This window comes from Varroa destructor, unplaced genomic scaffold (assembly GCF_002443255.2).
Source record: "Varroa destructor unplaced genomic scaffold, Vdes_3.0 BEIS01000006.1, whole genome shotgun sequence".
Classification (NCBI taxonomy): domain Eukaryota; kingdom Metazoa; phylum Arthropoda; class Arachnida; order Mesostigmata; family Varroidae; genus Varroa; species Varroa destructor.
Window position 1 is genome coordinate 10,871,144 of NW_019211459.1, and position 27,840 is coordinate 10,898,983.

General features: G+C 40.6%; 1 protein-coding gene and 2 long non-coding RNA genes across 9 annotated transcripts; 2 read left to right on the top strand and 1 right to left on the bottom strand.

The window, feature by feature from the left end:
* Positions 1-318: 318 nt before the first annotated feature.
* Positions 319-24,435, bottom strand: LOC111252454 (solute carrier family 12 member 9). Of its 7 annotated transcripts, none has more exons than XM_022810378.2 (10): positions 16,744-16,891; positions 15,110-15,972; positions 9,802-9,962; positions 9,283-9,417; positions 8,813-8,947; positions 8,355-8,732; positions 7,756-8,100; positions 6,514-6,878; positions 4,931-5,842; positions 319-4,565 (listed from the first exon to the last, which is right to left on the bottom strand). In XM_022810378.2, the coding sequence occupies exons 2-10, from the start codon at positions 15,166-15,168 to the stop codon at positions 4,329-4,331; spliced, it is 2,727 nt and encodes a 908-aa protein (XP_022666113.1). In that variant the 5' UTR covers positions 15,169-15,972; positions 16,744-16,891; the 3' UTR covers positions 319-4,328. The 7 variants fall into 7 exon arrangements, with proteins under 7 accessions (XP_022666113.1, XP_086849479.1, XP_086849478.1 ...); XM_086993353.1 differs by having other exon boundaries at positions 15,110-15,634; positions 16,744-16,859; XM_086993352.1 differs by having other exon boundaries at positions 16,485-16,816.
* On the top strand, positions 11,959-14,105 carry LOC147754843 (uncharacterized). Its single transcript, XR_015330492.1, has 3 exons — positions 11,959-12,138; positions 12,655-12,906; positions 13,986-14,105. It is a non-coding gene; the product is annotated as an uncharacterized LOC147754843 (long non-coding RNA).
* Positions 17,340-25,690, top strand: LOC147754844 (uncharacterized). Its single transcript, XR_015330491.1, has 2 exons — positions 17,340-17,492; positions 24,250-25,690. It is a non-coding gene; the product is annotated as an uncharacterized LOC147754844 (long non-coding RNA).
* Positions 25,691-27,840: the final 2,150 nt, after the last annotated feature.

Here is a 27,840-nt window from a genome sequence, read left to right on the forward strand (position 1 = left end):
GACCCAATAATTTAACGCAAAGACAAATGGACGTAGAAACACTAGTCCATGTATAGCTTACATTTCAACAATAACAGACCTAACAGGACTCGTTGTCTGGAGTAGTTGTTGCCTAACAGAAGTAGTCTGGCCATGCTGACCAAATAACTTACTGTATCCTTTATGAATAACAGATAAGTATTAAAGAACAACTATGAACGGTATCACTGTGTACAAAAATTGAGGTATAGTAGCATACAAATGATATGCCTTATTTTTTTTTTATTAAAAGTCAAAATAACGGGAATTTTGTTAGTAGTTATGAAAAAAGTACGCCAATTATCTATGTGCGAGGACATGCAGGCGGAGTATAGGCACTCTCCTTTTATTTGTTTAGTAATACATTTTTGCAGTTCTTTTTTGTATTTGTGTTCTTACTTGGCAATTCACTTTATTTCCATTAGTTATTTCTTTATATTTCTTAATAATCAGATAATATTATTCTTATTGGTTCTTCAGCTCATCAGGCGAATAAAAATGATCATCATCACATCATCAATGTGACGGTATTGTACACAAGCGCACATATGCGTATAGATGTGCAGAAGGTGTCCGCTCTTTGTTTTATATATATTGTGTATAATATTCCCTCGGTTTTCATTTTATTTGTGTAATAATATACTGCCTGTACTCTTAACAGGTGCAACCTACCTCATTTACGGTATGTTACACTTCACCAACGCCGTTCTATCTCAGATACCTACCTAATAGCTTGTACCTGCCCGGAATTCTTCCCGCTGCTTCCTTGTGCTTTATATATCGTTAACAAAAATAGTAAAATAAATTCCTGAACCTTTACCTACTTGTCCTTGTCCTGGCAGTCTTTTACTGCAGTTTTTGCAGAGTCAGGCAGGCATGCACACTCCAAAATATTTGTTGTTAGGAGGGGCCAGACATAGCTAAGGCATCGGTCAGAAATTGCTTTTTCTCTGCTTTAACCATCTTTTCAAAAACGTATAACACGCCTTGCCTGTCTTATCCACACCGAAACAGCGCGATCGATCACCCCGTTTACGCGAACCCCAGCCATATCATCGTCTACATCTACCCATCGCAATAGAAATAGTCATCAGCAATGATCTGTTTATTTTGTAACAGCTGTTGTTATTAGCGTAATCACAGACAACACACAAGTATCAACCGTTTTCGTTATTAAATACACACGAGGATTTACGTCCTACGTACCTACATCTTCTACCACGTGCGATCGACGTGATATTCGTTTTGCATTATTGGCATGTTGGTGTCAGCACCGAAAAAGTTTGACGGTCCTTGAAGATACTTGTATAAAATCAATACAAATATTTCTATCTTTTAACAAGCCACAATGTGTCTCTTTCGCGGAAAAATGCTGCTAGTTTGCTTCAACTGAGCGGTAAGTCGAGCTGATGCCAAATCAATATCTCTTTAGCAACGCAGCCTGATCGAGGTAACGACCACGCGTATTACCAATACTATCAATAACAGGTGATTCATTCGCCGAACAAAGTTTTACACCGATACCTCGTAATCATTTAGTCTTCTCGTTGGTCAGTGCGTGACGGCGCTAGTTTTCAGACCCGTATAGTACCCGATGGAAGTGCAAGGATCTCTATACCTAAGCCATTGCAAGACAGCGCACTGTGCAAATCTCTCAATGGACGTTCATTCACAGCACAGGTTTTGACGGACCTTGAGAAAACACACTTGCATCTTTACGCATTATGAACATGATTGAACGTTGAATCAATTGCACCCCATGTCGCATGCAGCGAGAGGGGTAGAGCATTTAACACTTAGGGATCACCGTGTTTGAAATCTACTAAAGGGCGACATACGACACAAGAATTCTATGAAAGGCTAGGGCTGTAATATTTGTATGGCTGGTTGGAAACGTGTACGTCGTTTTTAGGTTGGATGTGTTTTTATTAAATGTCACTGAGAGAAAAATATCATTTATCATTATTGGAACAAGGTTAATGTACGGGGAGGATTTTTACAGAATTTAGGTACGTATTTATCTCAATGTCATTATTGATACTATTACATATTAAAGTTACACCCATTTTGCAACAATCGTCTTAATCATTTAAGATCCTATGATTCTTCAAAAAATCACAATATTTGTATTACTTTCATAAGAAGGTCACTACGGTATCAAGCTATCTACCTCAATATAGGTATATCACATACGCACAATGATCAGATCATTAAAACAGATATTCGGGCTACGAGTTCCGATAGAACGAATCTATTTGCTTTTGCGACGTATTCATTTGACACGCCAATAAACTTTTTTGTTTAAATAAGGAGAAGCAAAAAAATATTAAAAATAACAACCAGCAAAACGTAAGAAAATCGTTATTCCTCTAGCGATTAGTCTAATGTTTCTATTCATCCTAAAAAGGCAAAAAAATTATGTATATAGGGTTATCTAAGTAAAGCCACTCAGTTTACTGTTTGTTTATCCCTGTGTATATTTCAATACAAATATGATATGAGAAAATATAGAAAAATGAATGAGGAGCATTTTCTTCACACACATTTCGATTCATTTCGACTTTCCGTAAAAAAGAGTTTTTAATCGGTGGGATTAACGGACGATACTAAATCAATCGAAGGCTAAAATACACTTCGAATTGCAATATTGTTTGACCGTATTGTTTTTTCGTCGTATGCCTCGCAACCTAATGGCTAGATCAAGGGGAACACTGACAACGGGATAAAACAAACACCTTAGGTGTAATCTCTAGGTGTCTATTGAATAGGTAAATACGATTCGTGCGGTTGCTCTACCAAGATGTTTGCCCTAGTGGCCCAAAATTGATCTAGAACGTCCGAAAGTTACTTGAAGCCTCAAACCGATGTACATCAGATGTTCATTAATACGCTACCATAGCTGTCTGAAAAATTCGCACAGCTTACATACAGCCCACGAACTTTTTAAACCAGATACTCCCAGCAGATAACCGGACCTCCCTCATTGCTCACGGTATGCCATGTCCGATAGATTGAACGACCTTTCATTGGGATTATTTACGGTAGAGCCTAACTATAACCTACAGGTTCGCATACAGTCCATAGTATCACATATGATCGATATTATGCACAGACATTTTTGCATTCGAACACTGGACGCCATCCGCCATTGATTGTCTAGAAAAACAGTGCCAGCGATGGCCAAACAGAGAGATACCGGTTATGTCTGGCACACCGGCCTTAACGATTTAGCGATATATGACTTTGTTCAAGTCGTTATTCTTGTTGTTCCACGACAGATGAAACCGCGTGCTTTTGATGAAGTGAAGCTACAAATACCCCAGAAATAAACCCGTTTAGGTGCCTCTATTTGACACGTTCGTTTGTCACAGCGATGTATCTGTCATCAGATAATATAACGGGTCGATAAACGCCACAATGTTTTCGCAACATAACAACACATTTCCAATAATCGTAAAAGCAGGAAGGGTAGCAGTATTTATTATTTGGTAACTATCTCAGTCATAAAAATTGTTAATCTGGTTGGTTTTTTATTGCGAATCGATTCGATAGGGTTCAACGGTAGCCAGTTCTCATCAGGTGACCACCCTAAAGACAGGGCCCATAAAACCGTGTGTTAGGTGTAAAATCTACAATTAATTGTTGTCTGTGTCTCTCTTTTGGCCCTATTGCATCAGTTGGATAACCTTGACGCAGATGATGCCACGGTTGAACTCTTGTCGTACCCAATCGCTTATTGTATTGTCAATTCCAAGACACTTGCAATTTCCGACAGTAACTCCCCCAGCCCCCTTCCGTAAAAACTGTTATGCGTTTACCCTATAGATTCAAGTGACAGGCGAGAGCCTGAAATATGGGATCCATATAATCCGGCATCTCATTGTGTCTCTTTCATCAATTCGTTTTTACACAGTGGTCAACACGACCAAACTGTACAGCTCAGCATATACACTCCGACGCACAGAAAGGCGCATACAGAAGACTGAGGATTGCTCCATGGTGCTTTGCCGTTTGACTAGCAAGACAGGAAATGCATGTTGCCAACACTTCCCCATAGCTTGTCTTGGCGCAGGACCTTCAGCCTGTGCTGGTGGTAATAGTTAAAATAATGACGCTAAATAGTCGGTGCGAAACACAACTAACCAACGAAGGTGGATCCTAGGTGGAATAGACATGGTGCTTTTGAAGACCTTTGAGGTCATTGGCTGTTTCTGGCGTCTCTAGCACTAGATCCTTAATTGCTAGTTGGTTTTGTTATTCTTTCAGTGAAGAATACAATGTGATACACATATAGCGATCTATGGTGGTTTTTAAAGTGTTGTCGACGTTACTGGACTGATTCCATGTACCATCAATGTGGGTGGCAGCTCTTTTGTCAGTATGGTAAGCTGCTCGAGGTAACGAAGTCGTTCCTTGTCCGAGGCGTGCCGTCCGCCCCGTTGAGGTAAATAGACGAAAAGGACCGCTGTACGTTCACTCTGCTCGCGCATCATCGCGTTACATTCCGTCAAATAGCTGTCGCTTGCATCCGCACCACCGTTTTCGACCTGAAATTATACAACAAATAGCAAATATGAGTGATACCGTCATGCTATGGCAACGCTGTCGTGCTTCATAAAACATTCGAGGCTAGCTTTGTGGTGTGGAATAGGTCGCGTTATGTAAGAACACTTACAGGATGTTCGTCATATTCAAACTGTATGGAAATTTTGTGATCTCATTAATGGATGCCGGGTCAGATGCCTGTGTTCGGGACTGAGATAGAACAGGCAAACACAACCGAACGTTGTCATTTTGTAGATTACATATACGATTTACTGTCACATGATGAATATAAACTGATTAAAAAGTTCTTAACGTAAATCTTACTTTTGTCAACTAACTATATATTGGTACCAACCGTAAATCTCACCTGTGTTGGCTGCTGTCCCCCTCCGCTGCCTGCATTGTTATAAAGTTTAGCTGTGATATGATCGTAGCGAACGGTGATAATTCGCGCATCAATCCTCAGCATGTTCAGCATGCTCTGCCAATGACGTTGATGCCTGGTAGTGTCGTCGCTGGCATCGGCAACACACATGAATATACGAATTATTGTATGTTTCTTCCAGCCAGGCACCATGTGAAGGATACACGCCAACTGCATAATATACATCCAGTTATTATCGATTGTCGTGACAGATGCGTTAGGCTTGAGAAAATCTACAGGCCAGACGTCGATGTGTAGCGGGTTAGATGACCGAACAATAACGGCTTTGTCCAGCTGCTGAAAGTGTCGGGCAAGAACGACATTTTTGTTCATGAAGTACATTGCGTCATCAACCATTTGGACGAATTCTAGTTTTGACAGACGGTCACTATCCGTTTCCATACTACGCAGTGACAAAAACGCACTTTTGCCATTGCGCACGTTCAGCGTCTCGAATCGATGTTCATTGAAGAAGTCACTGGGAACGGAGTCATCGTGAAATCCGAAGAGAATTGTGTTCGGCTTCATTGCACCGAGACCGGCAATCCGTACGAGGTGGTGCAGACCGTCAAGGACAGTAGGCGCCAGGGTGACTTCGACGAACGCTTTAACTCTAATTTTGTCAAGCAGACTTAACCACAGCGGATACTCCTCGAGCACCGGATCGATTGGGTAGTCTTGAGGTCGGCCCTTTTTAATGTGCCCAATAACGTACAGGCCAGACTTCTTGAGGTCGTTGGCAAACAAAATTAGCGGCAGCGCCGAACGCGGATTTGCGCACATGAGCAGAAACTGAGGTCTCCAATATTTCACGTGATCTTTGCGTGAGTCAAGCAGAAGGAGATATTTACGTACCTGCGCGAAGCAACGAGAATGGAATAAATGATGTATTGAACGTTTTTAGCAATGCTTACTTAAGATACAGCACTTAAATGCATACGGAATATGCGTATTCCTGGATTTGTCACCAGCTGTAGATATCATTTTGGCAGATGAGTCACATATTTTCATACTAAAGTTGCTAAGAAAACTTAGATGATAGTAATAACCGTATTACAAATAGATAATCAGCCTTTTTTATTGATTATAAGTCAAATGTATCTTGAGACCTCAATCATCGAAAAACCTGTCAGGCAGCTTGCGGATTCCCTTGCGGAATTATCGACCCTTTGAGTCATTTCCGGGCTACCTCGACTTTTGATAATCGTCTTCCGTGGAATAGATTTTTTAGTACCAATTTTAATTTCAATCTGTGCAGTCCGGCAAATACGCTAGAGGCTGAAAATTTTTTGAGCCTAGAGTAATTAAAAGGTTTTTTGCACTACCAGACCTGTATGGAGAGGGGTATTTTCTGTTTGCAACTTCCTTGACCAGTAAAGGTCTTTCATTTTTAATTAACCTGTCCAGTCTAATTAATTGACTTCTGCAATGTTCTGCATGGAATACTCGCGAGGTTTTAGAAGCACTCAAAATATTTATATATATATACATATATATATATATATATATATATGTACTGCACCAACCTGATGGAAAATAAGAGCCTGAGAGATGGAGCCCCAGCGAACCGGCGGTGAGCGTATGTGCAGCGCGATCACTAGCACAAGACACATGATAATAGCAATGGCTGCGTATAATGAAGATACAACAAACATCATTACGCCACAGCCTAGAAGGCCGCAGAACGCTGTTGCCCATGAAAAGTACTTGAACGATGGACGGAAATTCGGTGCCGAACTAAGGTCGAGGGCTAGGCAAGCCAAATTTGTTGACAAATATGATAGCAGAAAGAATACAGATGTGATTTGGGCTATTTCGTTGAGTGTCCCGATAAACAATGTGCACTGAACAATGGAGAATGAGACAAGCACAGCCAGCCAAGGGTTTTTACCTGTTATCACAGAAAATGATATCACATCATATTCACAGAGTAAAATGGCACATGTTAAATGAACGTAAATATCTTTACTCAAGTATCAAAACAAAAATCAAATTGAACGTCTTTGGTCTTAACAAATGAGGGGATACAAATTGTAGAGCTGTAATGCAACACTATGGTGTATATTTTATTTGCAACGTTATCTACGTAAACGGAAAAAAATTATTAACAAATATTGAAATGCCATATTTAATTTGAACGAAAATGTTTTTATGTATAGTATGTTCTTGAAAATTGTTGTTAAGCTTTGACATAGGACATTGGATGGAAATAGCTGCTGACTAAATGAAGAAGCTCAAATAAAAGCGACACAGTGATAAATGACGCAACTTAGAAGCAAGCTAAATGATTTGAGGAAATCTAATGGACACGAACACCTATTAAGTTGTTACATTTATATCCTAGTATTTGAATCGAGTAGTTATCATTATGACGCTTGTGTGGTAACGAAGCACCCCCCAGTTTCGATATATTCTACAAAACCTGTGGGAATTTTTTGAATGTTTTTAGCATAAACCTAGGCATACCGTTTTCATTATAATGTTTCCTTGGAAGTTCAAGAAATTAGTGATATTTTGTTTATAGTTCTCAGCTGACGAAAAAATACCATCGCAAAAACCGGAAGCCTATAAAGAATCGTTTTTGTGCTAAAAAAAAAAAAAACTCTTGATGAATACTAACGTAAGCTCGCACGCTTGCTTGTCGTAAAGATGCACTGGCAACAGCCACTTGGCCCAGGTATTTACTTTTATCTGATACACGAAAAAGACAATAGGAATCCATCTTTATAACATAAGAAGGTATATCATTTTTGGCCCCATACACAAACCTCTACAGTTGTGTTTTGCAACCGGGCTAAGTAACATGCCAAACAGTTCGTCCTTAGCGAGAGCCTCGAGCACACGAGAACTTCCAATTAGGTTGCTGAGTGACGCCGAAAATGTTGCTAGAAAGATGCCGAGTCCAACGAGTTGTGGAATGAAATCTATATACTGCATGTATATATAATTGTTTACGAGTAGGTCGTGGGTGCACGATGAGGCTGTCAACAGCATCAAAACAATATATGTAACGAATGTGAAGGACACAGCAGACAGTGTACCGTGCGGAATCGACCTCGCCGGATCTTTTAGCTCACCGGACATGTTTGCACCGGCCATAATTCCAGTCACACCTAAAACATCGAGAATTCGAAGAACATACAGTTAGAAAAATATCCTTAAAAATGTGCGCTCTGATCCACTCAACTGAATAATTATATATATGCAGCAACTAGTTTAGTGTTATCAGTATGCAAGCAATATGCACCACTGGTATATGTACTATAATGTATACCCTATATTATGCATACATAAAATCTGTGAATCTTCTTAAATAAGCTTTCGTTTGATCTAAATTCACATTACAAAGCACGCAGATATCTCTTACCGGAGAAGAGTACACCGAAAACGATAGCAAACGATGTTGTCGTGTAATTTTTACCATTCTTGCCACTAAAATAATCGAGACTGTAGTTCGACCACAAGTTGCTACCCAGAGTCGTGAGGCTTGGGCCGGTAAACAAGCCTGAGTGAATTGTCTGATTTATCTGGTTCTCTTCGGGGAACGGAATTAGCTTCGCGGACGAGAACATCATAGAGAGGGCCACAGAAAGTGCGACTACCATTACTGCGCCGAAGATGACTACCGTCGTCTTCGCGAATAACGCCGCTCCCACGAGACAGACAAGCAGATTTAGCACGTTCACGGATGTGCCGTACAACAGATTCCACCAATAACCCTCTTCAAGGATCTTTGCCACGCTACCTAGAATCGGACCGTTCGAGAAAAAATTAGAAGACAGGTTTTTATTATGAGCATTTAAGTACAGCCGGTGACAAACTTACCAGATGGGCCGAAGTTGTTAACCAAGCCTTCGACGCAACCGAAAATGTAAAGGCCTGAGGAGAACACGTTGGCGATAAAAAACAACGTTCCAATGGAGCCTCCAAATTCCGGGCCAAGTGCACGACTTATCATAACTGCACAAAAACGAAAAATGAGCACGTGAAGAAAAAGGTTGAATATAAGAATATCACGTCAAAGTCTCTAAATTATTATTATTATTATTATCAGCATGACCTGAAGCAGTGAAAGCTGTTGCTGTTCATCGATCGATACTACAGATTAGGTAGATATAATATATATAAATAAAATAAAAAAAAATACATAGACAAAGAGCTATTTAAGAGGAATCACACACACACACATATTATATAAACCAGAGGACAGTCTTCGATAGGTTAAGCAAATCGAGCTGTGTATGCAATTTTTCCTAGCTTTTTAAAAGGTCATCAAAAAAAAAAACCATACTCACAATATGCGCCTCCACCCTCAACGGCTCCGTTTGTGGAAACAGCACAGATTGAAAGAACAGTAAACACTAACACTCCGTAGGCCACTATCATCTCGAGAATGCATTCCATTAGACCTGAATTCCCTATCAGAAAACCTAGTTGTACCAATGCACAACAAACAGCGTATGGAAAAGCACAAATCAATTACCTTAGTTGGCTAATTGTTAAGTAAAAGTGACGTCGTTTGCTGGCTCATGAATAGTAAACCTAACTATCAAAATAAGCATTAATTTGCGATAACTTGAAATATCAAATATGCCGAGAGCAAACACACAAAGGCAAGCACAGAAGCGGATACGAAAACAGTCGTTTATTAACCTATTGGAAAGTTTCATGTATCCGGCACTGTTTAGTAAATTCCTGACAATAAATAACATAAGTGAGAGTTAAGGACCAACACCTTCGTCGGGATACAGCATTCTAACTACGCTACTAAGGCTCACGCTTCGTGTAGAGAATAATCTCAGGCCGAAACCCACCAATTCGCAAAAATAGAATTGCACTGAACATCGATAGGCATACGGGTGTAAAGACCCCCGAGAACGTGTTCAGCTTCCGTGCAGAGGCCGGTTCCTCGACCAATGGCAATGGCGCGGTAAGTGAGTCGCCATTGACTTGAGCTCCGGCACCAGACAGAGACCTGCAAACGGTGAAAAACAAACGATTGTTAGGTGTAACAAGATGACCTCCTCCATCATTAACATGGCGACATATTTCAACGGATAATATACATGAAATGCTGCAAGTTTCACAGTACTGAAGTGTGAATGTTTATTGGAATGGAAACAATATAGCTATTAGAATCAATACATGTTTAGCCAACTTTTATTATCATTATTAAAATTACAAGGCGGACATTTTTTTCACCGGATTACTGTAGATACTATCATAAATGGTAAAACACAGTATCATTAAAGTAGATTTTGACCGAATAGGCAATTTCAGACACTTTCATCACCCAGCTACCTCCGTAAACGAATTCCATTACAACATGCTCCTTGTTGTTTATGAATAAAATACATATGTGATGTAAAAAGTAGATTTTTAGTAATAAATCAAACAAACTAGCGCAGAGTTATACCTCTCAGCAAAACGCTCTATTTATGGTATTTCAACAGCAGTCATGTTACTGGAATTATAAATCTGGTCCTGCTCGTGGAACAGGGTTCCTCTACCCATCTATATGACAAGTCGCGTTAATCCGTTCCAGATGTCAGGTTATCATCAAAGTAATTGTAGTACAGTCCCGACTCTTGGAAGAGACTTGGTTTGATGAGCTCGCGAATTTTGCACTAGGCAGTGCTAGCTGCCGATAACGCTTCCGCATCATGGATTCAAAAAGAAAAATGTGAAGTAATGCCGGGGCTAAGTGCTCTGGTTGAATACTACGCAACTTTGAGTGGGTTGCGATAGAACCATGAATAACTACAAGCATGCCAACCATTGCTTGTTCAATTTCAGTGTCGGCTGATGATAACAAAATACTTTTCAAAAAAGAAAAAGAAATATAAGGAGGTATGTTGAGCAACTACTAAGTTGGTTACCTTATGTGTATTACTGGGAGGTAACTCAATATAGGTTCAGCAAAACGCCTTCGGCAAACTTTTCAAGCAATCTCAAAACACGGTTTTTTAGACTTCCGAGGGTAATTTGCTGCAGGAGAACAGCTCGAAATGACTTGGATGTAACCGAATTTTGTTGTATCGTAAGGGTAGGGTTTCATTTACCTTCAAAACACCGGGCTAATTCACATAATATAATGGATCTATCTGGACGTAAATTAAGCAGCTTTTAGCGTTCGTAAGATGCGCATGACTCTGTTTTCAAAAAACTTTTTAGGAAATTGTTCCGTATGTAAGCATATCAACACGACAGATTTAAATTTTATTATTTAAATTTTTATCGCATTGTTTCATTCCTCACCTATCTATGTATCCTCTCAAGCTGTTATTGTTGATGTAGCTAAATATCAGCGTGCTAATTCCGTATAATTGAGTAATGGACGCCGAGAGGCAATGCTAGCGCTTCGATGTAAAGATATTGACAAACTGTTTCTCTATCCGTAATTTGAGGTACAAAAAATCTCGCTACTTTGCAATAGATATTTAAGCCTTGTGAACGTAGAACCATTTCTCTCGGTCTGGTTTTAATATTCTGTAAAAAGATAGGTAGAAATTAAGATCTCATGACACATCGTTATGTAGTATATTTAGCTACTTAGAAAAACTACTAGATTTATTACTTACGAAGTTAATAAAACCAATCAATACATAATAACTCTCTAATGGTTAATCAGATGTATTAGGAGAAATCAGGCAAAACTCAAACTAGAAAACACTAAGTGAACTACTATTTATGAGGAACCTATTTTTGTTATATATTTATATTGTATTAGTGTGTCTATGGTGCGTTATCGTATGAAACTAGTTTGACCGATTTAGGCGGCATCTAGTAACAATTTCCTTGCCCACGACAGTAGACCCGATTGCAAAATACAACGAAGTGTCTATTGATTTTCCTGACTCTAGAGCGAGCTGTGCGCCGCTAATTTAACATAGGATTTAATACTTAATATTAAGTAGGACAATAGATTAATAGAATGATTATGACATCTGTAGTTCAGTGGTTGAAACAATACGAAATAACGTGTCCAGCTAAGTCTGTGCTAATCTGTGCCTACGGTCTTTGATGGCAAAGACCGTAGGCACAGATGCTAACGTCCCATTGCAACAACTGGTCCAAGTACATGCGTCTGAAGTCTACAGAACGATTATTCCAGATAGCTTGTCTTGCAAGTAACTATCATTATGAAAAAGGTATGTTTTCCTTTAGCTCGGCTGTAGGCAGCTCGTCTGAGCAGACGATAGATTTAATAGCACTGGTTTTTTCGTTTATAAAGCAATATTCGATTGAGTAACAAACCTGACAGCGGGCGTATTGGTGCGGTTAGGGTGTAATTTTCTAGGTGGAAACCCAGCCATTCTGCCAATGCTCGTTAATAGTTTTAGCGAGGCTAGTTTTGCCGGCTGTGACAAAAGGCACAGCATTACTGTATACTAGTGGACGCTTTCAACTTCACTGGGCTTGCGACAAAGTGACAGCTATTTTGAAAGTCGATTGATCGGTATCGGATGTGTTGCTAGAATCAAAATGTTGGAACAGATGTTCCTGTAGAATTACCGTTTACTTGAAGCAAAGTTGAACAAGATTCCAGTTACGTACATCCAGATTGACGTAATTTTCTGGACTTGTTCCCACTGCCATTGTAAATCCGGAGCTAATACCGAACTTAGCAAACGAAATGAATAAATTATAGTATCTACTTATTTTAGCTAAGAATGCCACTACGTTGAACACCAACTTCTCCAATTACCGGTCAGAAAAGAGCTGGATTTTCTTACATTTAACATCCAGCCCAGAGAGTAACTTAATTGGCGTATCCACGTAACAGCTGGCGAAAACTTGGGAAATCAACAACCGGGGAAACAACAACAACAACAAAACAACGAAACCTACGGCCCATTTGTCTCGTAGTAAACTTCCTATTGTACTTTGTTTCGGCTCGGTTAAACCACCGTCGTCAGGTGTGTAAAAAATAGAATCAATAATACCATTCTAGTTAGCTTATCAAAGAATGCCAAAGGAATCCTCCTCCTCCGATTTTGCGAGAGGCTTAATCGCAATATTCTAAAAGCGGGCTACGTAGTTAATAACTGGAACAGCATTACGTAAATAATCCTGTGCCCACAACTAGATTAGGTGAAGTAGATTTGCTTTTAATTAAAACCAGTTATTAGGGTACTAAAAACCAAGTGGAAAGAGCCTTTAGTGGGAAACCCTTGTTCTCCTAGGTAAGGCCTCCTGCATTAAATATTCGTGCGCAACCTTGTCTTAAATAAAAGAACTTAAACCGACATCACTTGGGAATTATTTCCACTATTGATCCAATCTGCCACTCCGCTCTAGTCAACTATGTAATATTAACCAAACTTCAGTCATTACAAATCAGCAATGCTATAGATCATTGTCAGGCTTGAATAGTATCAATATTTAACCAGGCACTGCTTCCGACTTCAGTTTACTCATAACTAATGCCCATAGACCGAGTGGAGTGAAAAAAACTGATTTCGATGGGGAACCTTATTGCAGCCTAAAGCATATTCGATCGTAAAATCATAATATCTGTTTCATTTTGAAGAGAAGCTAAACATCTGTTTAACCAAACCTTCGAAACAAGTTATGTAGCATCATATTATATAATATTACTACATAATAATCGTTTGAGCTAGACAAATTTGATTCCTCTCCCGTAACATAATTATTATGCGAAAAAAACAATGTTACAACAACAACAGCAATATCTACAGGTGTTTAATATATTTGCTAGTCGTCAAAGATTTTCATTTAATTGTTGTAGAAGGTTAAGCGTTTTGTCTTGTGAACACAGTAAGGTTGAAAAATACTCTTTATTTTAACTGCCAGGCCGTAAGAGTCGTATCCTTAAAGCAACAAGTTCTGAGCGACTGCGCAGGACAGTCATAATTTGCCGGTTGATTCGGATACTGGAACTCCCTATCCCCGTACACCTCTAATTGGTTCGTACGACAAAAAATATTCAACTTAGATGCGCGTGCCTCTCTATATAATTGGTAAATTTTGTCAGATTCGCATCTATAGGATACGCGCATTTGCTGAGGGGTGCAATAAATCACACTGGATACGCGTTTAATCTATCCAAGACTATCGGCTTGCCCCAATCATTGCTTAGATCCAGCAGTCTTTGTTTGCAGACTCGTATCGATACGTACCGATATCGTCTTTATTCACGACGAAAGGCGTACGCGAAGGAGAGATATAGTTATGGTAAAATAAATAGACCAGGTTACTATTCAGTGACACTGGTCCTTGTAAAGTGGTGTTCTTGATTCTAAGCAGCGCAACTGATTAAACTACGGTGGTAACTCTATCGGAACCCGTTCGAAACGATTTCTCAACACTTCTTTTATCAGATTTAGTCTTGATTCACAAATGAATCAAGTAAAAATCTTCGCCGATAGGAAATGCTAAGGTATAAAGACAAAAGCATACCCCAATTCGCGTTTTGGATGCACCATTATTACATTTAGCCGCTGCTTAAACAGACGAAACTGATAGCTATTCCAGAGAGTATCTGCCTGTAATACGATTGGGTGTCCGCCAAAAAACTATTTCAGACATAAGTTTTCGGACTGGCTTTGTTCAAAATCGGGCTTTATTTAAATTAACAACTTATTTCGAAACGTATTTCTGAATTATGAATATGGATGTGGTTTTACATTTTATTATTGAACTGGTGTCAATTATTCATATAAGTTGCCGCTGAATGTACCCCTACCTGTCTTTTGAGTGTATTCACAATTATGTCTGTTACTGAGACATCACAAGTCTGTTCTCAGTAGCATCTCCATTGGCGTACCCACCTTGAATAATAAACTATCGTAAACAATAATCCATGGCAGAAAAGTCATATACTACACTTCGGCCTTGGGATCATTACAATGAGAGTTTCCACCAGTGAGTGAGTGAGTGATGTCCTGTCAGTGTTGTTGACGTTACAAATACAAACTCACCAGGCCTACTCGAAAACGATCCATAGTAATAAGCTTTGATATAGAATGTGTAGCAAACTCGCGTATGGTCAATTCAGGCGACAGTAATTTGAGTACATAATAGGTTCCATTTCACTTCACATAATTTACGTAATACGTTCTGTTGTATAAAACGTATTTAAGTAAGTGCAACTCTTACCTTGGTAGAAAGTCTGTTACCGGCACATCGCAGTCCTCGATCATACGGTTATAATACATGAGGTCGGTTTTAGATTGTAACGTTGGCGCAGAAATCTAGGATCATTCGTCTCAAGATCGGCAGCTAATTCACAGTCGAGTCCAGCACCGTGTTCAGGACAACTCTTTACTAAAAATATCTACATTATCTTGGTAACATAAGCAACCTAGACATCAATGAATTTGATTAACCAAGTCATTTAGTTTTCTTAGGGAACGATGCGAGCCTCATTTTATGTATGACCAGGAGTCTCTGAACTTTCCGGGCGGGTCAGTGGACCCCGTCTATGTCGTTTAGCAAAATACGCAGTCGATTTAACAACAATAGTTAGTCTGCAAATGAACCCAATCCGCGCCTTATTGGCTATCCTGTCTAAACAGCAACAAGCCTCTGATCTCTGGATTGTTGCCCTTATAGAAGCACGAAGTACGATGCACGACAACTGTCACCAGCCCAACAGACGCTTGCCGTTAGTTGAGGCCACTGCTACGTGAGGCGGAACAGACAAAAAGATTAACTTGAAACCGAGTGGTCGCCGATGTAAGTGGATAAGCAGTTCGCAAGTCGTTCTCCTCATTAACTCATGGGACCTTTAACGGTCAGAGTAAATGCTGATACCAAATGGCCGCCACATCACATTGCAATATATTTCTGTGCGTCTATGGTTTCGTTACCGCAACGATCGTAGTATTGTCGCTAAGCTCGGCTCTTTTACGCTGCGGTCACAAACAGTATAAAATTGCTTTGACTCGATGATTTACTTCGGACAAAGCTGTCCCGCGACGTCAGGTAGAAGGGTGGTATCAACCAACTAATCAAGTTTCCTATAATTAAAAAGTTTACGGTAAGTTATATCTATTGGGGTAGGTTATATCTGGCTTAACCTGTCCTCTCACAAGGTACCGAATCGGAGCGACTACTAGTAATGTTTATTACAAATTAGAAAAATCGTTGCACATTGATACGGCTAATAATCTAAAAGCTAAGATAATAGTATACGACAACTGATGGCTCGAAGCACACCACTGAGAAGTTCTTCGAGACAGTTGAACATCAGATGGCGCTCCAATTGTGGCTCGATAATGAATGCCACAGCTCTATCGATAACAAGACGCTTCTGACAACAGTGTAAGTAGCAAACAATTAGGGTTCTAAATGACTAATATAAGAACAATACAAGAATACTCGACTTTTATGACCATTGATAGAAACCTACTGCATGTGAAGCCAACACAATTACTAGCTACACCGATACACAAATCGCAGATCCTGATACACACAGATCACAACCGAGCAGCTAAACATATACTAGATTGCAATTAGATCGTATGCGAACATATAGTCGGTGCCGGGCAAGGAAGACGGGCCCGAGTTGCAAGCCATTGCTTTCTCTGCTGTCTATCCACCTGTCACCTGTATGGATAATAACACCCTAAGGCACTGCAAGCCAAAAGGTTGTAGAATGCACCCATTGCGATATCGGTATAATTTGAGCAGCAAAAGCAGTAACAACCATTATTCACGGACTCAGCAATTAGCTCGTAAATCAATGCTGTGAATCACTATCGCTGATGACCACGTCAATCAATTTTTACCGCGGGTCGCCGATCTTCTGATTTTGGGTTCCCTGTGTGCTTCCTGCTTAAACGGGTCTAGCACATGACAACTAAATTCATCATCATTACTAGACACAAATAGGTGTTAACACCGAACACTAGCTTCTCCCTTTCGAACGGGTCGCTGTCTAGGATCTCATCTATTGTGCTCCATCAACGATTATCCATCAAATAAGTACGGCAGCCACATCTTCGTTGCAGCCTTTGTTGTCCGACTTGCTACCTGTAAACGCTGATTGTTTCATGGCTGTATTTGCATGCTAGGTGCTTGTGCCAACGATAGCTTCGTGGAAAAAGTAGGCATAGCTTATCGGACTCTTAAGAACCTAATCTTGCCTATTGGCGCAGCAGCTTCCCAGTTCCATCAAGAGCTCCGCCGTCCCAGACTAACTACACAATGGCCCTTTTGGGGGACACTGGATGCAATAGGTCTTTAATTACCTGATACTGGACGCCACTCGCGCCCTTAGTGAAGGAAACATAGAGTGATACTACGTTATATGCTGGCGCCTAGATAAAATCTCGTTGGTGTCTTTCAGTAACGTCATGGATAATTGAGATGCCTGATCGTATGATTTCATTCGCAATAACGCATCAAATATAGACAAACCAAAACACGAATCATTGTGACTGCTATTCTGACACAATTAACCGTTAGTTTCTATAGCTTCGCTGTGCTTTATACGTGATTAGTTATTTCTGCAGGATGATATGCATTTGAGAACACGGTATGGATGTCTTTTTATCGATAGAAATAATGTGGGCGTTTAAAATGTTGTATCCAAATCGTACCTAAATAATAATAATCGGAAGATACTAGCTAAAGTTTAGAAGAAGCCTCAAATGGTACTTCAGTTGAGCAGAAATTCTTTATTAAGGAAACCGGATCATGTTAAACTCAAGCCTACCGGTAGCTGTTGTCTAATGATTGCAAGTTACTTGAACATAGTCAAAAAACATTCTATGCACTTGCATATTATTAAGTTCACTCTCTTATTATTACCGCAATATATTAACGCAAATATTTTATAGTCCTATCGGTCCTATAGGTGGACAATGAAGTAAGCAAAACATTATTTGTCTTTGTCTACATGTACCTAAACGCTCACCTGCAATAAATTTTAAGCAAATGTTATTAAAAATTTAGCTTAATCATCCATTCTACACCCTGTTACTGCAATTTTTTTTTGTCATCGTCGCGTGGATTCTTACATTTACATGTAATCTGAGCACAAAGCTTGCCTTCTTATCCTGTATTTGTGGCGGTATAGTCTTATCTGCTACGAATATCTGAAAGCTGAGCACATTTGTACGAATTCGAACTCGTGTTATACGTGTATTCAACTTTCTCGAGGTAGGACAGATTCAGTCTCAACACTCGAAGGCAACCAACGGTCCGTTAGTCGTAAGCAATTGTTGTACATTCGGAACTGTTTCTGTCTGGGTTAAGTCGACCATCACATTCATTTTCCGAGTTCGTCGACAATCGCCGCAGGCAACGGCCTATTGTTCTTTTACAATCTCGAACTATTGCTAGAGTTGTACTTAGGAATCTAATGCACAACGATTGCGGCAGCACAGCTTTATACAGTGTACGTGGACCACTTCAGTCTCTTAAAGCTAACTTCCATTCGAATTAGAGCTCCTGATGAGGACTAAGGGAAAAAGCTGAAGGTCATTAGTGTCGCGGTTATCATTATTATATGATTACTGTTTGTTTTTGTTATTTTTATATCATCCTGATTTAATGAGCACAACGCGTGATAATGCTATTTAACAGTCGTGACCGGCTAAAGAGTTCCAACATCCCCAGTAGCAACACAAGAAGCAGGATATGCTTAAAAGAGCGCGGCTGTATCCTTAAAGCATCATGCTCATCGTTATTATTAACAGTAATATTAACGTACAGCGAATCATGTATTACAAGCCGGCGTCATCAATATGCATTATTTAAGACTAAATTCAATTGAAAGAGGCGCATTATAACTGGAACTGCGCTGTCGTACCAGCTGGGTGGGAAGCATCAATAGTGGACGCTGAGTGCATGCGACAATTACTTACAAAAGGTCTTTTTTTTTTTTCACTATGATTAGTTATGTGTACTGCGTAAAACGGATACTATTATTTAATATTTTGACAAGCGTATGTATTTTTTTTGCAAATAATTGCAAATATGACTGATCCTATGATACAGTTTGACTGAACGCCGTGCTTCAAAGGCCGTTATGCGCATTTTTGGTCCAATCACCAAACATGAGATGTTACATCTCGTAACATGTTCGGTAATTATAATAACTTTAAACCGCTGGCCCTATATTCAGCTATTCAGTGAATCTATGCCAAAAACTGACGACCTGGATAACGATCGACAAAGTGTTTATCGCCTCAAGTTTTTCAGATATAAACCAAATCGTATACCTACCTATAATGAAGGTATAAAGCCTTTCGAACATAACTAAATCATTAAACTGTACTCTCATTAAACTGTAAATGACTATAATACTACTGCACTATATTGTTAAGTCTACGGAGGTTACACGAGTGATACCGAAATTTGATGTCTGTTTAATAGAACTAATAAACAGTCATTGTCGTCAAAGGTCGAAAACGACAGTTTCTAATAGCGCTAAAAGAACAGCTAAACGTGTTAGAAAAGTCATTGTTTAAGACAACCGCTATGCACCGCAATTCTCAGGCGACCCATCCTTCAATAGTCGAACTTGTATGGGCCGATGGGCCATCTTGTTGGAAGTCTTATGGTCCTTTGGACACTTCAGTCATCGATAAACACACAACGGTTCGTAGAACGTGCAGGTCAGCTTCTCCAGCGATGCGTATATCTTCCTGGAAAAAGTAGAGCGGCATCACACTACAATGGACACCGCACGTATAACATGAAATTTGGACGAAAATCTTGCTCCTACCCACTAAAAGCCCATGCACTGCATCGTGAGCAAACCAGCGACCATTTCTGCGGTTCATTTTTGCATCGAAATAAAAATTCTCGTCAGAGAAGAATTGGAAACGACCTCCTGCTTTATTTTTGAGGGAATCGAGCAACAAACCGATCAAATTTTGCTTCTGTGATACTTTGAGAGCATCTAGGTGGCCTTTATGACATGCGACGTGTACCTGAGGTCTTCGTATCATTTCGAATTTCTTTGATAATGCTATGATCGAAATAGAAGAATCGTTAAATACATTTTTGGATGGCGGCGGTGCACAGTGAAAAATCGCCCGGCACGTAGAAAGTGGGTAATAGAGCTGACTTCCACACAAATTACGAAAACGACGAGAACGACGCACTGATATTATAAATATTGCTCGCAATCACTTCTGTTATATAATAGTACCGAGAGTAGCGGATGAACGCATGACCACTACAACGAACAACTCGCCCAGATTATCTCAATTCAGGTGCCGTATATATAAGGGATAAGACCGTTGGTCAGAGAATCACAAAATATCGCGTCCGAACTATCAAACGTTTGTTTACATTCTGAAAACTATGTCATTGATATCAGCCATGCTGCTTCTACGTAGCATTTGCGTGGCCTCCGTGCGTCTGCGCCGGCGACTACATGCACGACCGTTTAACGCGGCTACCACTATTAACGGTTGACCCTGGGGCTTGCGTTTTATACCAATCCTGTCCCTAATTAGCTTGTCTCGCGGTGATCTAATCCGTGACTAAAGCATTCTCATCCCAGTGTGGGCATGACCGGTCTCCAGATCTGTCACACTCACAGGCTTCGTCGGGTCCGAGCTTCATCACCACCACTATGAAGTACTAAATCGTTGGCTGGGAGTTGACAATTTAACTAGTGGCTGGGGGTTTCATACATTAACCGCGTCTGAACTAGCAGCTGTTTCTTGTTTGTAACATATATTGTACAACTTTTACAATATATTATAATCTACAATATGTATTGTAAATAGTAAACAGCTGTTAGTTTAGACAGCAGTCGGCAGCAGTATTTGGTAAGATGCAGATGCTCGAACGAAAGCACAGTTTACCAAAAAACAGGCCTCGCATACTGGCCGTATATTACAACTTTTTTAAGATTTGTCCACCTTGGTACTAACTCAATCCGTTGAATTACGAATTCGAATACCTTTTTTGCCATCTCCACCTAAAGTACGTTTTTCTTTTTACTACTTTTACCTGTTTGTGGGTTCGGAAATTTATCTTTGACATCTTTTTATTTAGTATTTATATGGTCCTTAGCGTCTTGTTTTTCAACTCGTCTTCAATCTGTCTGTATTTCTATCCTCACTCCCGATTTTTGCTTGATTTCATTAGTTTGCTTCAGTTGCGGCCTGTCGTGTCACTGCCTGTGTGTTTCATTAACTAGTTAGTGAATGTTCTGGGGTGCTTGGTCTCCACCACGTGACCACTTGATCTGAGCACTTGTTCGTTCATCTCATCCTGGCTGCTCGGTTTGTCTTTCCTATGTCGTCATGAGTTGTCGTTCCCGCATCGCCGCCAGGAATGGCCCCTACCGCAAGTAGCGCTGATCATTGCAATCCTGGCGTTACTCTACCATCTGTACTACGGTGTTTGAGTAGCAGCATTGACCAGCGTACGGCTTCGAGTGTGCATCGTCTTCGCAGCTGACGTTGCCTGCTGATGATGTCGGTGCAACGGTAACTACTGCCGCCATCCATTCGGTATCGTCTTAGGCTATCACTTCTGCAACAGCTAGAACTACCACTACTGTTGCCAGAGCGGCTACCGTTGCTGTCTGTTTGGGTTCAATAATGAAAAGAGCGTGGGGTCTTCTTCCTTTCCAGAAGCACAATACAAGAACATCGAAAATGGGACCTTTGGTCAAAACAGTGGCAAACTTTAGTGCAAACGCAACGCAATGCAGTGCAACGATGCTAGATAGGTAGGTAGGTTGTTAGCAGATATTTTTACCCCGCAAGAATAAAAACAAAAGAAAATAGTTCATTTTCAGGTTAATCCACTAGAGGTAATATAAAGGCAGATCGGTCAAAGGCAGGAAGACAACGATTGTCGTTAGCGACGATTGTAACAAAAGAGCTGCAACTAGCGCCATTCAGTGGCTGTTTTTTTTTTACAACAAGTACTCAACGTAACGAATGCGAAAATAGATAGTCGCTCAACGTACAGCAGCATGCGACTAACATATCCGCTGTAGTGTTTCCGATCTTAGTTCTAATCTAAGCAGATGTAGTGCAACAATGATATCGGTAGACAAAAATTGAATATTCATCTCATTGAAGTACCGTAAAGGCTATGAGCCAAAAATGCTACTCAGTAATGTAACGGCGTTCGATAAGGAGGATGCGGACTACTGAGAAGCAATTACGGATAAAGCATGCGATTGTCATGGAAACCACCTGTTGACAACAATTGCGATACTTCTGTGGGTGTATATGTGGATGCATACGGGATTGAACTGTTGTTTGTGTTTACTCTTCGAACAGAGCCATGATGCAAGTGCTCTGAGGCCGTACAATTCGTATGAACACTACGATAAGATAGCGAATTTACAATACACAAATGATACACTAATACACATAATAAAGAAATATTTGAAAGTATTCGCCAAATTCACAAAGTTCGGAAGTGGAGTAGAAAAAAAGCATAAGTCTGCACACCATCCTTCCATCATAGAGTTTATTTAGTGATGAGTCATTAATCTGTTGCAAAGCAGTCAGCCAGGTACCCTGGAATGCATTGGTGTGCCTACCGCTAATGGGCTTCGTATTTATAAAGTTTACGAAAGAGAGGTTCGCCGGCGGTCAGTAAATTTCGTGTTTTGTTATTCACCGTTTCCATTATACGTTCTACAGATAAGTTGTGGTGAAGTCTATCCAACGTTTGCGGCTTATTTGTCCCTTGCAGTTGGCCAATTCCGACGACATCATTTGGTCGACTGAATTTCATGTGTTTAAATACGCAAGTAGCTCAGCTAAGGCACATCGCAAAGCGTTTAGGGGCGCAGTAGTGTAGCAAGACACTGAGAGAAACACCTCCTATCACCAACAAACGGCACAGATCATTACCATGCGTAAAAAGTCGATTAGTCAACATATAATGACCGTCTTTGCTATTAAGATACTCATTAGATTGAGGAAGTAGACATAGCTATTGCAAATAAAAGGTGGGCGAAGCATGGGAAATACATATTCATGTCGCGAATTTGCTACATTTGCTATTCGGAAAAGTTTAAGGTTCGGAAGTTAATTTTATTTGGCTGTTTGTTGATTTGCATAGTTATATAAGTCAATTCTACATATTAATATGGTTGTTCTTTATTCTTCAAATTTCTACAAATAAATTTAAATTGCCTGTTGTTAATGTTGACATGTGGAAGGCTTTTTTTTATTGTAAGTTTTTGTAGATCCTGTAACCGAAGTCGGAGTTTTTTAAGCTTTCTCTTTTTAAGATTTTTTTTTAAGATTTAAGGCTCTTTTTAGAGAAATCGCCTAGTGGAATATACTTGTTTAATAATGATACTTGAATAAAATATTTAAATAATATAAAATACAAATAATAAAATAAAATAATAACACCAACAGTCAACTCCGAGCGAATAGTCTTGACACCTTTGCAAAACGAAGAGCTCAATATTATTTTTAGAGATCGCGCACTTTAATGCGTGAACTTGCTTGACATAAGTGCTTCAACCGGTCTCTGGGAGCATGTGACTAAATCAAATCAGAACTGGATTCTGGTAGAAAATTCCGAATGAAAGAACTGTTGAAGGCGACATCTTCAAAGTTCTATCGATACATACGTATGAATATTCTCAACTAATATTTGATATAATTAGTTAAAAAATTTGTATTGTAAATAGTATTTCTCATTTGTATGTGCCATATACCTTAACGTCGGTGATACAGGAGAAATGGAACCGACATTTAGTGCAGGCGATTTATGGAGACGCACGTCAGAATATATGAATAAACACACCTAATGATTTTATTAGTGACACAAATGTTTATAACAGATGTGAGACATATAACAAACGAAAGGTGTCGAAAAAAAAGGACATTAGATAAGAGAGCGTCGCCATATTCTTTCGCAAGCAAACAGGTTTGATAACGTGTTTCTGTTCCGTTATGCTTTACATCGAACGTCTGATTCGCAGCTTGAACTCTCCTATCATATATTTTCAACTGGCTAACTCGTAAAATACCGCAATGAAATATTTTTTTGGTCGATAACAACATCATTGCCAGAGGCTACCCTAACGGATGGTTATTTCTATGAGAATTTTCACATTTCCGCCTGATCGGTGCGTTTATCACTTACAGATCTGAAAAGCGAGCTGCGTTATACGTACTTATGTCTGCGATTGTAAATGTGACGCATTTTTTCTTTTCTATGATGCTACTTTACTTCTTTCATATAGTTTTTCACATATTAACTGTTATATTACGATTCTAGTCTGTTTGATCTAATCGTATGTCTACTTCAACTGACCTGCAAAGTTTCGTTGTCTTGAGTAGGGGCGTTCGATCCGAACTCCTTATCCGAAGAACGCTTTGCGCGAGACTGCTGAGGCTCTCGATGGAACCGGAAGCACTCATCGGACTTCCGACCGGGCCAGTCCCGTTACCCGGTGCATTATTCGCGCTGTCAGACTCCAGGCCGCCGACAACAACAACTTCTTCCTTGTGTCTCATATAAGCCATCTTTTGCCGCCACCGATGTTTCCGTTTACTTTGAATATGATCCTGTTTCAGTGGCACGTAAACCGTGCTGTCAGATGAGCGGCCCGCTGAGCGACCAAGCAAGCACCAGAGAAAAAGGCCTTTATTCTCTGGCCTTTAACCGTCACCGATGCATATACATGAACAACAAACGAAATGTAAAGGGATGACCATTAAGCAGGGCTAAAACCGAACTACAAATCCTTATCACGCACTACGGCAAGCACACGATTACAATTACGTTCCTCTAACAAGCACAACAATCCAACCGGGACAGACAAGGTCCCTCTTCTGCGTGTAAAGGACACGCTGTCTCAATGTCTACCCGTTGTTGGCGTATCGTCCAGACATTAACGATGATGGTCAAGCTTGCAATAACCCTCCCGTCGTTCTACTGCTACCCGTCGGTATCAGAAATCACACTTTTATGGAGAAGCAGTAACATCACTGGGCTACATCTACTATGAGTACTCCTACTGCTAAAACGCCTTAGACAGCAGCAGTAGGTGCAACACCATTTTAGAAGACACTCTTTTATACCCCGCACCGAACTGTTGTGGCTACTTTATGCTCTTGTATTATATCGATTCTACCCAAAGTTGGCAAGCCCCTGCGAGTACTCAGCCATGGAGCGACCAAGACTGGATTCAGACTATCTCAAAAAAACAGACGGCGTTTATTCTTTAAACACAGCTACATCAACTAATAAATAGAATCCAGTGTAGCGACCGAATCAGAGCAACGTTTCCAGTAATGAACGGGAACGGTAGCCCAAGCGCTCTGCCTCGTTTTTCTTTTCATTCGTTTGCAAGGAGCACCTGTCTAGAAGTGCTCCGGTTACCCTCCTCTCTCATGCCGAATACCTGCTGTCAACTGCGAGCGAGAGGTCTTTAGCGGTCCCGCCGTAGGCCGGGCGATCGGCTGTTCATTCATGGCACTATGACGTAACGGCAACTGCGACGGCAGCGAGCGTAGAACTATTATTCGACAATTTTTTCTATCGCTGTACAAGTGGAGGATAGGCGAAGACCCTACACAAGAAAACGCCGCTAGCAACGTAGACAGAAACGGTTTCCAAAGGCGGAAATCTGTGTGGTCATTGCGTTTAAGTAAACCTTTAAGTAAACAGTGTACTGTATATTCGACTCGCTCTTTACGTACAAACTGACTTCAGGAAAATATGAATGTACCAGAATCATGTCAATATAGAGGCGGCCGTTGACGCGAATACCGCGGAGTACTGTGTTATGATCTAGGAGAGATAATATTGCTTCAGCGTGCACAACCTATAGGGGTAATTAACGCGAAAACGACTGAATATTTCTTAAAAAAAGATTTTTTTTTAAAGTAAAACTGCGTATTATATGTTTGACCATAAAACATTATGTATATACGTTCGCATAATTAGGAATGCAGTACTGACGACAATTCCTATTTATGAAGTTGCTTCAAGAACCGTAGATTGAAGGGACGGAGGCCGCATCGACAGCAATATAACTACTTGAATAACAACAATGAGAATAGGAGAAAAACAACAATCGCAAGATCGTACAGGTCAATATGTTGTATAATGTATCTAGATTATATCGTCGAGGGAAAGAACGATATGAATTACTTCTGTTGGGTAAACTGGGTTTGTTCTATAACCTTACTTATCTCTGTGTTCTCTTTGTCGTCATAGCCGTTCAGAGCGCGTTGTTAGCCTCAGTCAACCTATTCAATCGTTTTTTCGTCCCTTTTTGCCAATGCGATTTTCTGGCCAATAAGCTAGATTTCAGATGCATGTGAGCACCGTCCGGCCCGCCGGCCTATCATCAGCTAAAAGCCCTCGTCCTGCCTTTTCGTAGGCGCATCATCATTCAATTACATGGTTGATCGAATGCTACCACTGAGGCAGCTAGGTTTACCAGTCCTTCAACATCCCAACTGAGCCGAATCAGTGGCGACCGCTGCTCTATCCCAGTTTTGGACCGGTGTCATTTGCGAAATCCATACTTATACAATAAAATATTTACTAGGCATGTCTATTGTACCATCATTTAATAAGCAGACAACAGTTGCTTTAACGGAATAAATCATGTGTATGTACAAACAAGCTTGCGCGAACCGCGCCCCGCCAAGCTGTTCTTTATCTAACGAGTACTGTTTTCTTAAATGATCTCTCGCACTATGCTTCGATACTAAATGTGTTATTTTATACAGGATTTGCGCCACAAAAGAGGTACACATCATTTGCTGCTCACATGTTTACCCAAACAAATTGCGACGTTGTCATCAGATAACTCGTCGCTAACGAAAACAACGACGAGATAACTAACCACTGCTACGCTCGACACAGCTGCCGCTCCTCGAGGTGGTGAGTGTGTCCTCTGTGTGTGCATGCGTGTACATATAATCACCTAGTACGAAATGACATAGATTCCGTGGCTAATGTCGTCCCGGACCGTCTGCTCTTCGGTGTTTGCCGTGTGCTTATTACAGAGCAGCAACTCGATCCGTTTCGCCTACTGACTATCGTTAGATCTCTCTTGGCCTCCTCCACTTCGCCCCATTTTTTGTGCTCTGATCTTTGCTGGTTTAATTATTGTGGCTGCGCGCCAGTTACTGCCACCATAATTAAAGCAAGTGGAAAAGGGCGCTGTTATTTTTGTCGTCGTCGCTGGTGGAGTCCCTATAGCCGCGGCCTTATTTTCTGTAGGCAAGTGAAGGGTCAACATCAGCATCGTCCTCCTTGTCTTCATCACCTTTGACGCTTCTGCCGTTGAAGACACTGCCCAAGCCGCTGTCACTTCAATAACATACTCATTCCAGATATGGAGAGAGATGTATGGGTGGGTCGGGGGAGAAAAATGGCTTATGAAATCTTTACTATGAGACAGTCTTCGTGTGGTGTTGTTCCTTGCATGTTTGTTTGCTGTTGACACTGCTGGCCCTAAGCCTCTCTGTCGTGGTCGTCATCGTTGTTGTTATTGTCTCTGACACTGGCGGGCTCGTCTGCCTACCGTTCAGTTCTTGTGCCGTTCGCTAGCTATGTACGCGACCTGCCATCGGTTGTGTGTTTGGCGTACGCCGATTAGTTCTTCTGACTGAGCGCTGTTCACTGAGAGAATGCTGTCGCGACTGCTCTTGTACAGCCAACAACACGAGTAGAGCACTACGAGGATCGACGGCAGCGCTGTTCACTGAGAGAATGCTGTCGCGACTGCTCTTGTACAGCCAACAACACGAGTAGAGCACTACGAGGATCGACGGCAGCGCTGGCGAGCGAAGCTGTGTCAGCGGCAGCGCCAGCAGGAGCACGATTATCACAAATATACATAGATAAATATAGTGAGCGGGTTCTATCGCTACGTTACGAATCGCCTGCTGACGCAACAGCTGAGCCAG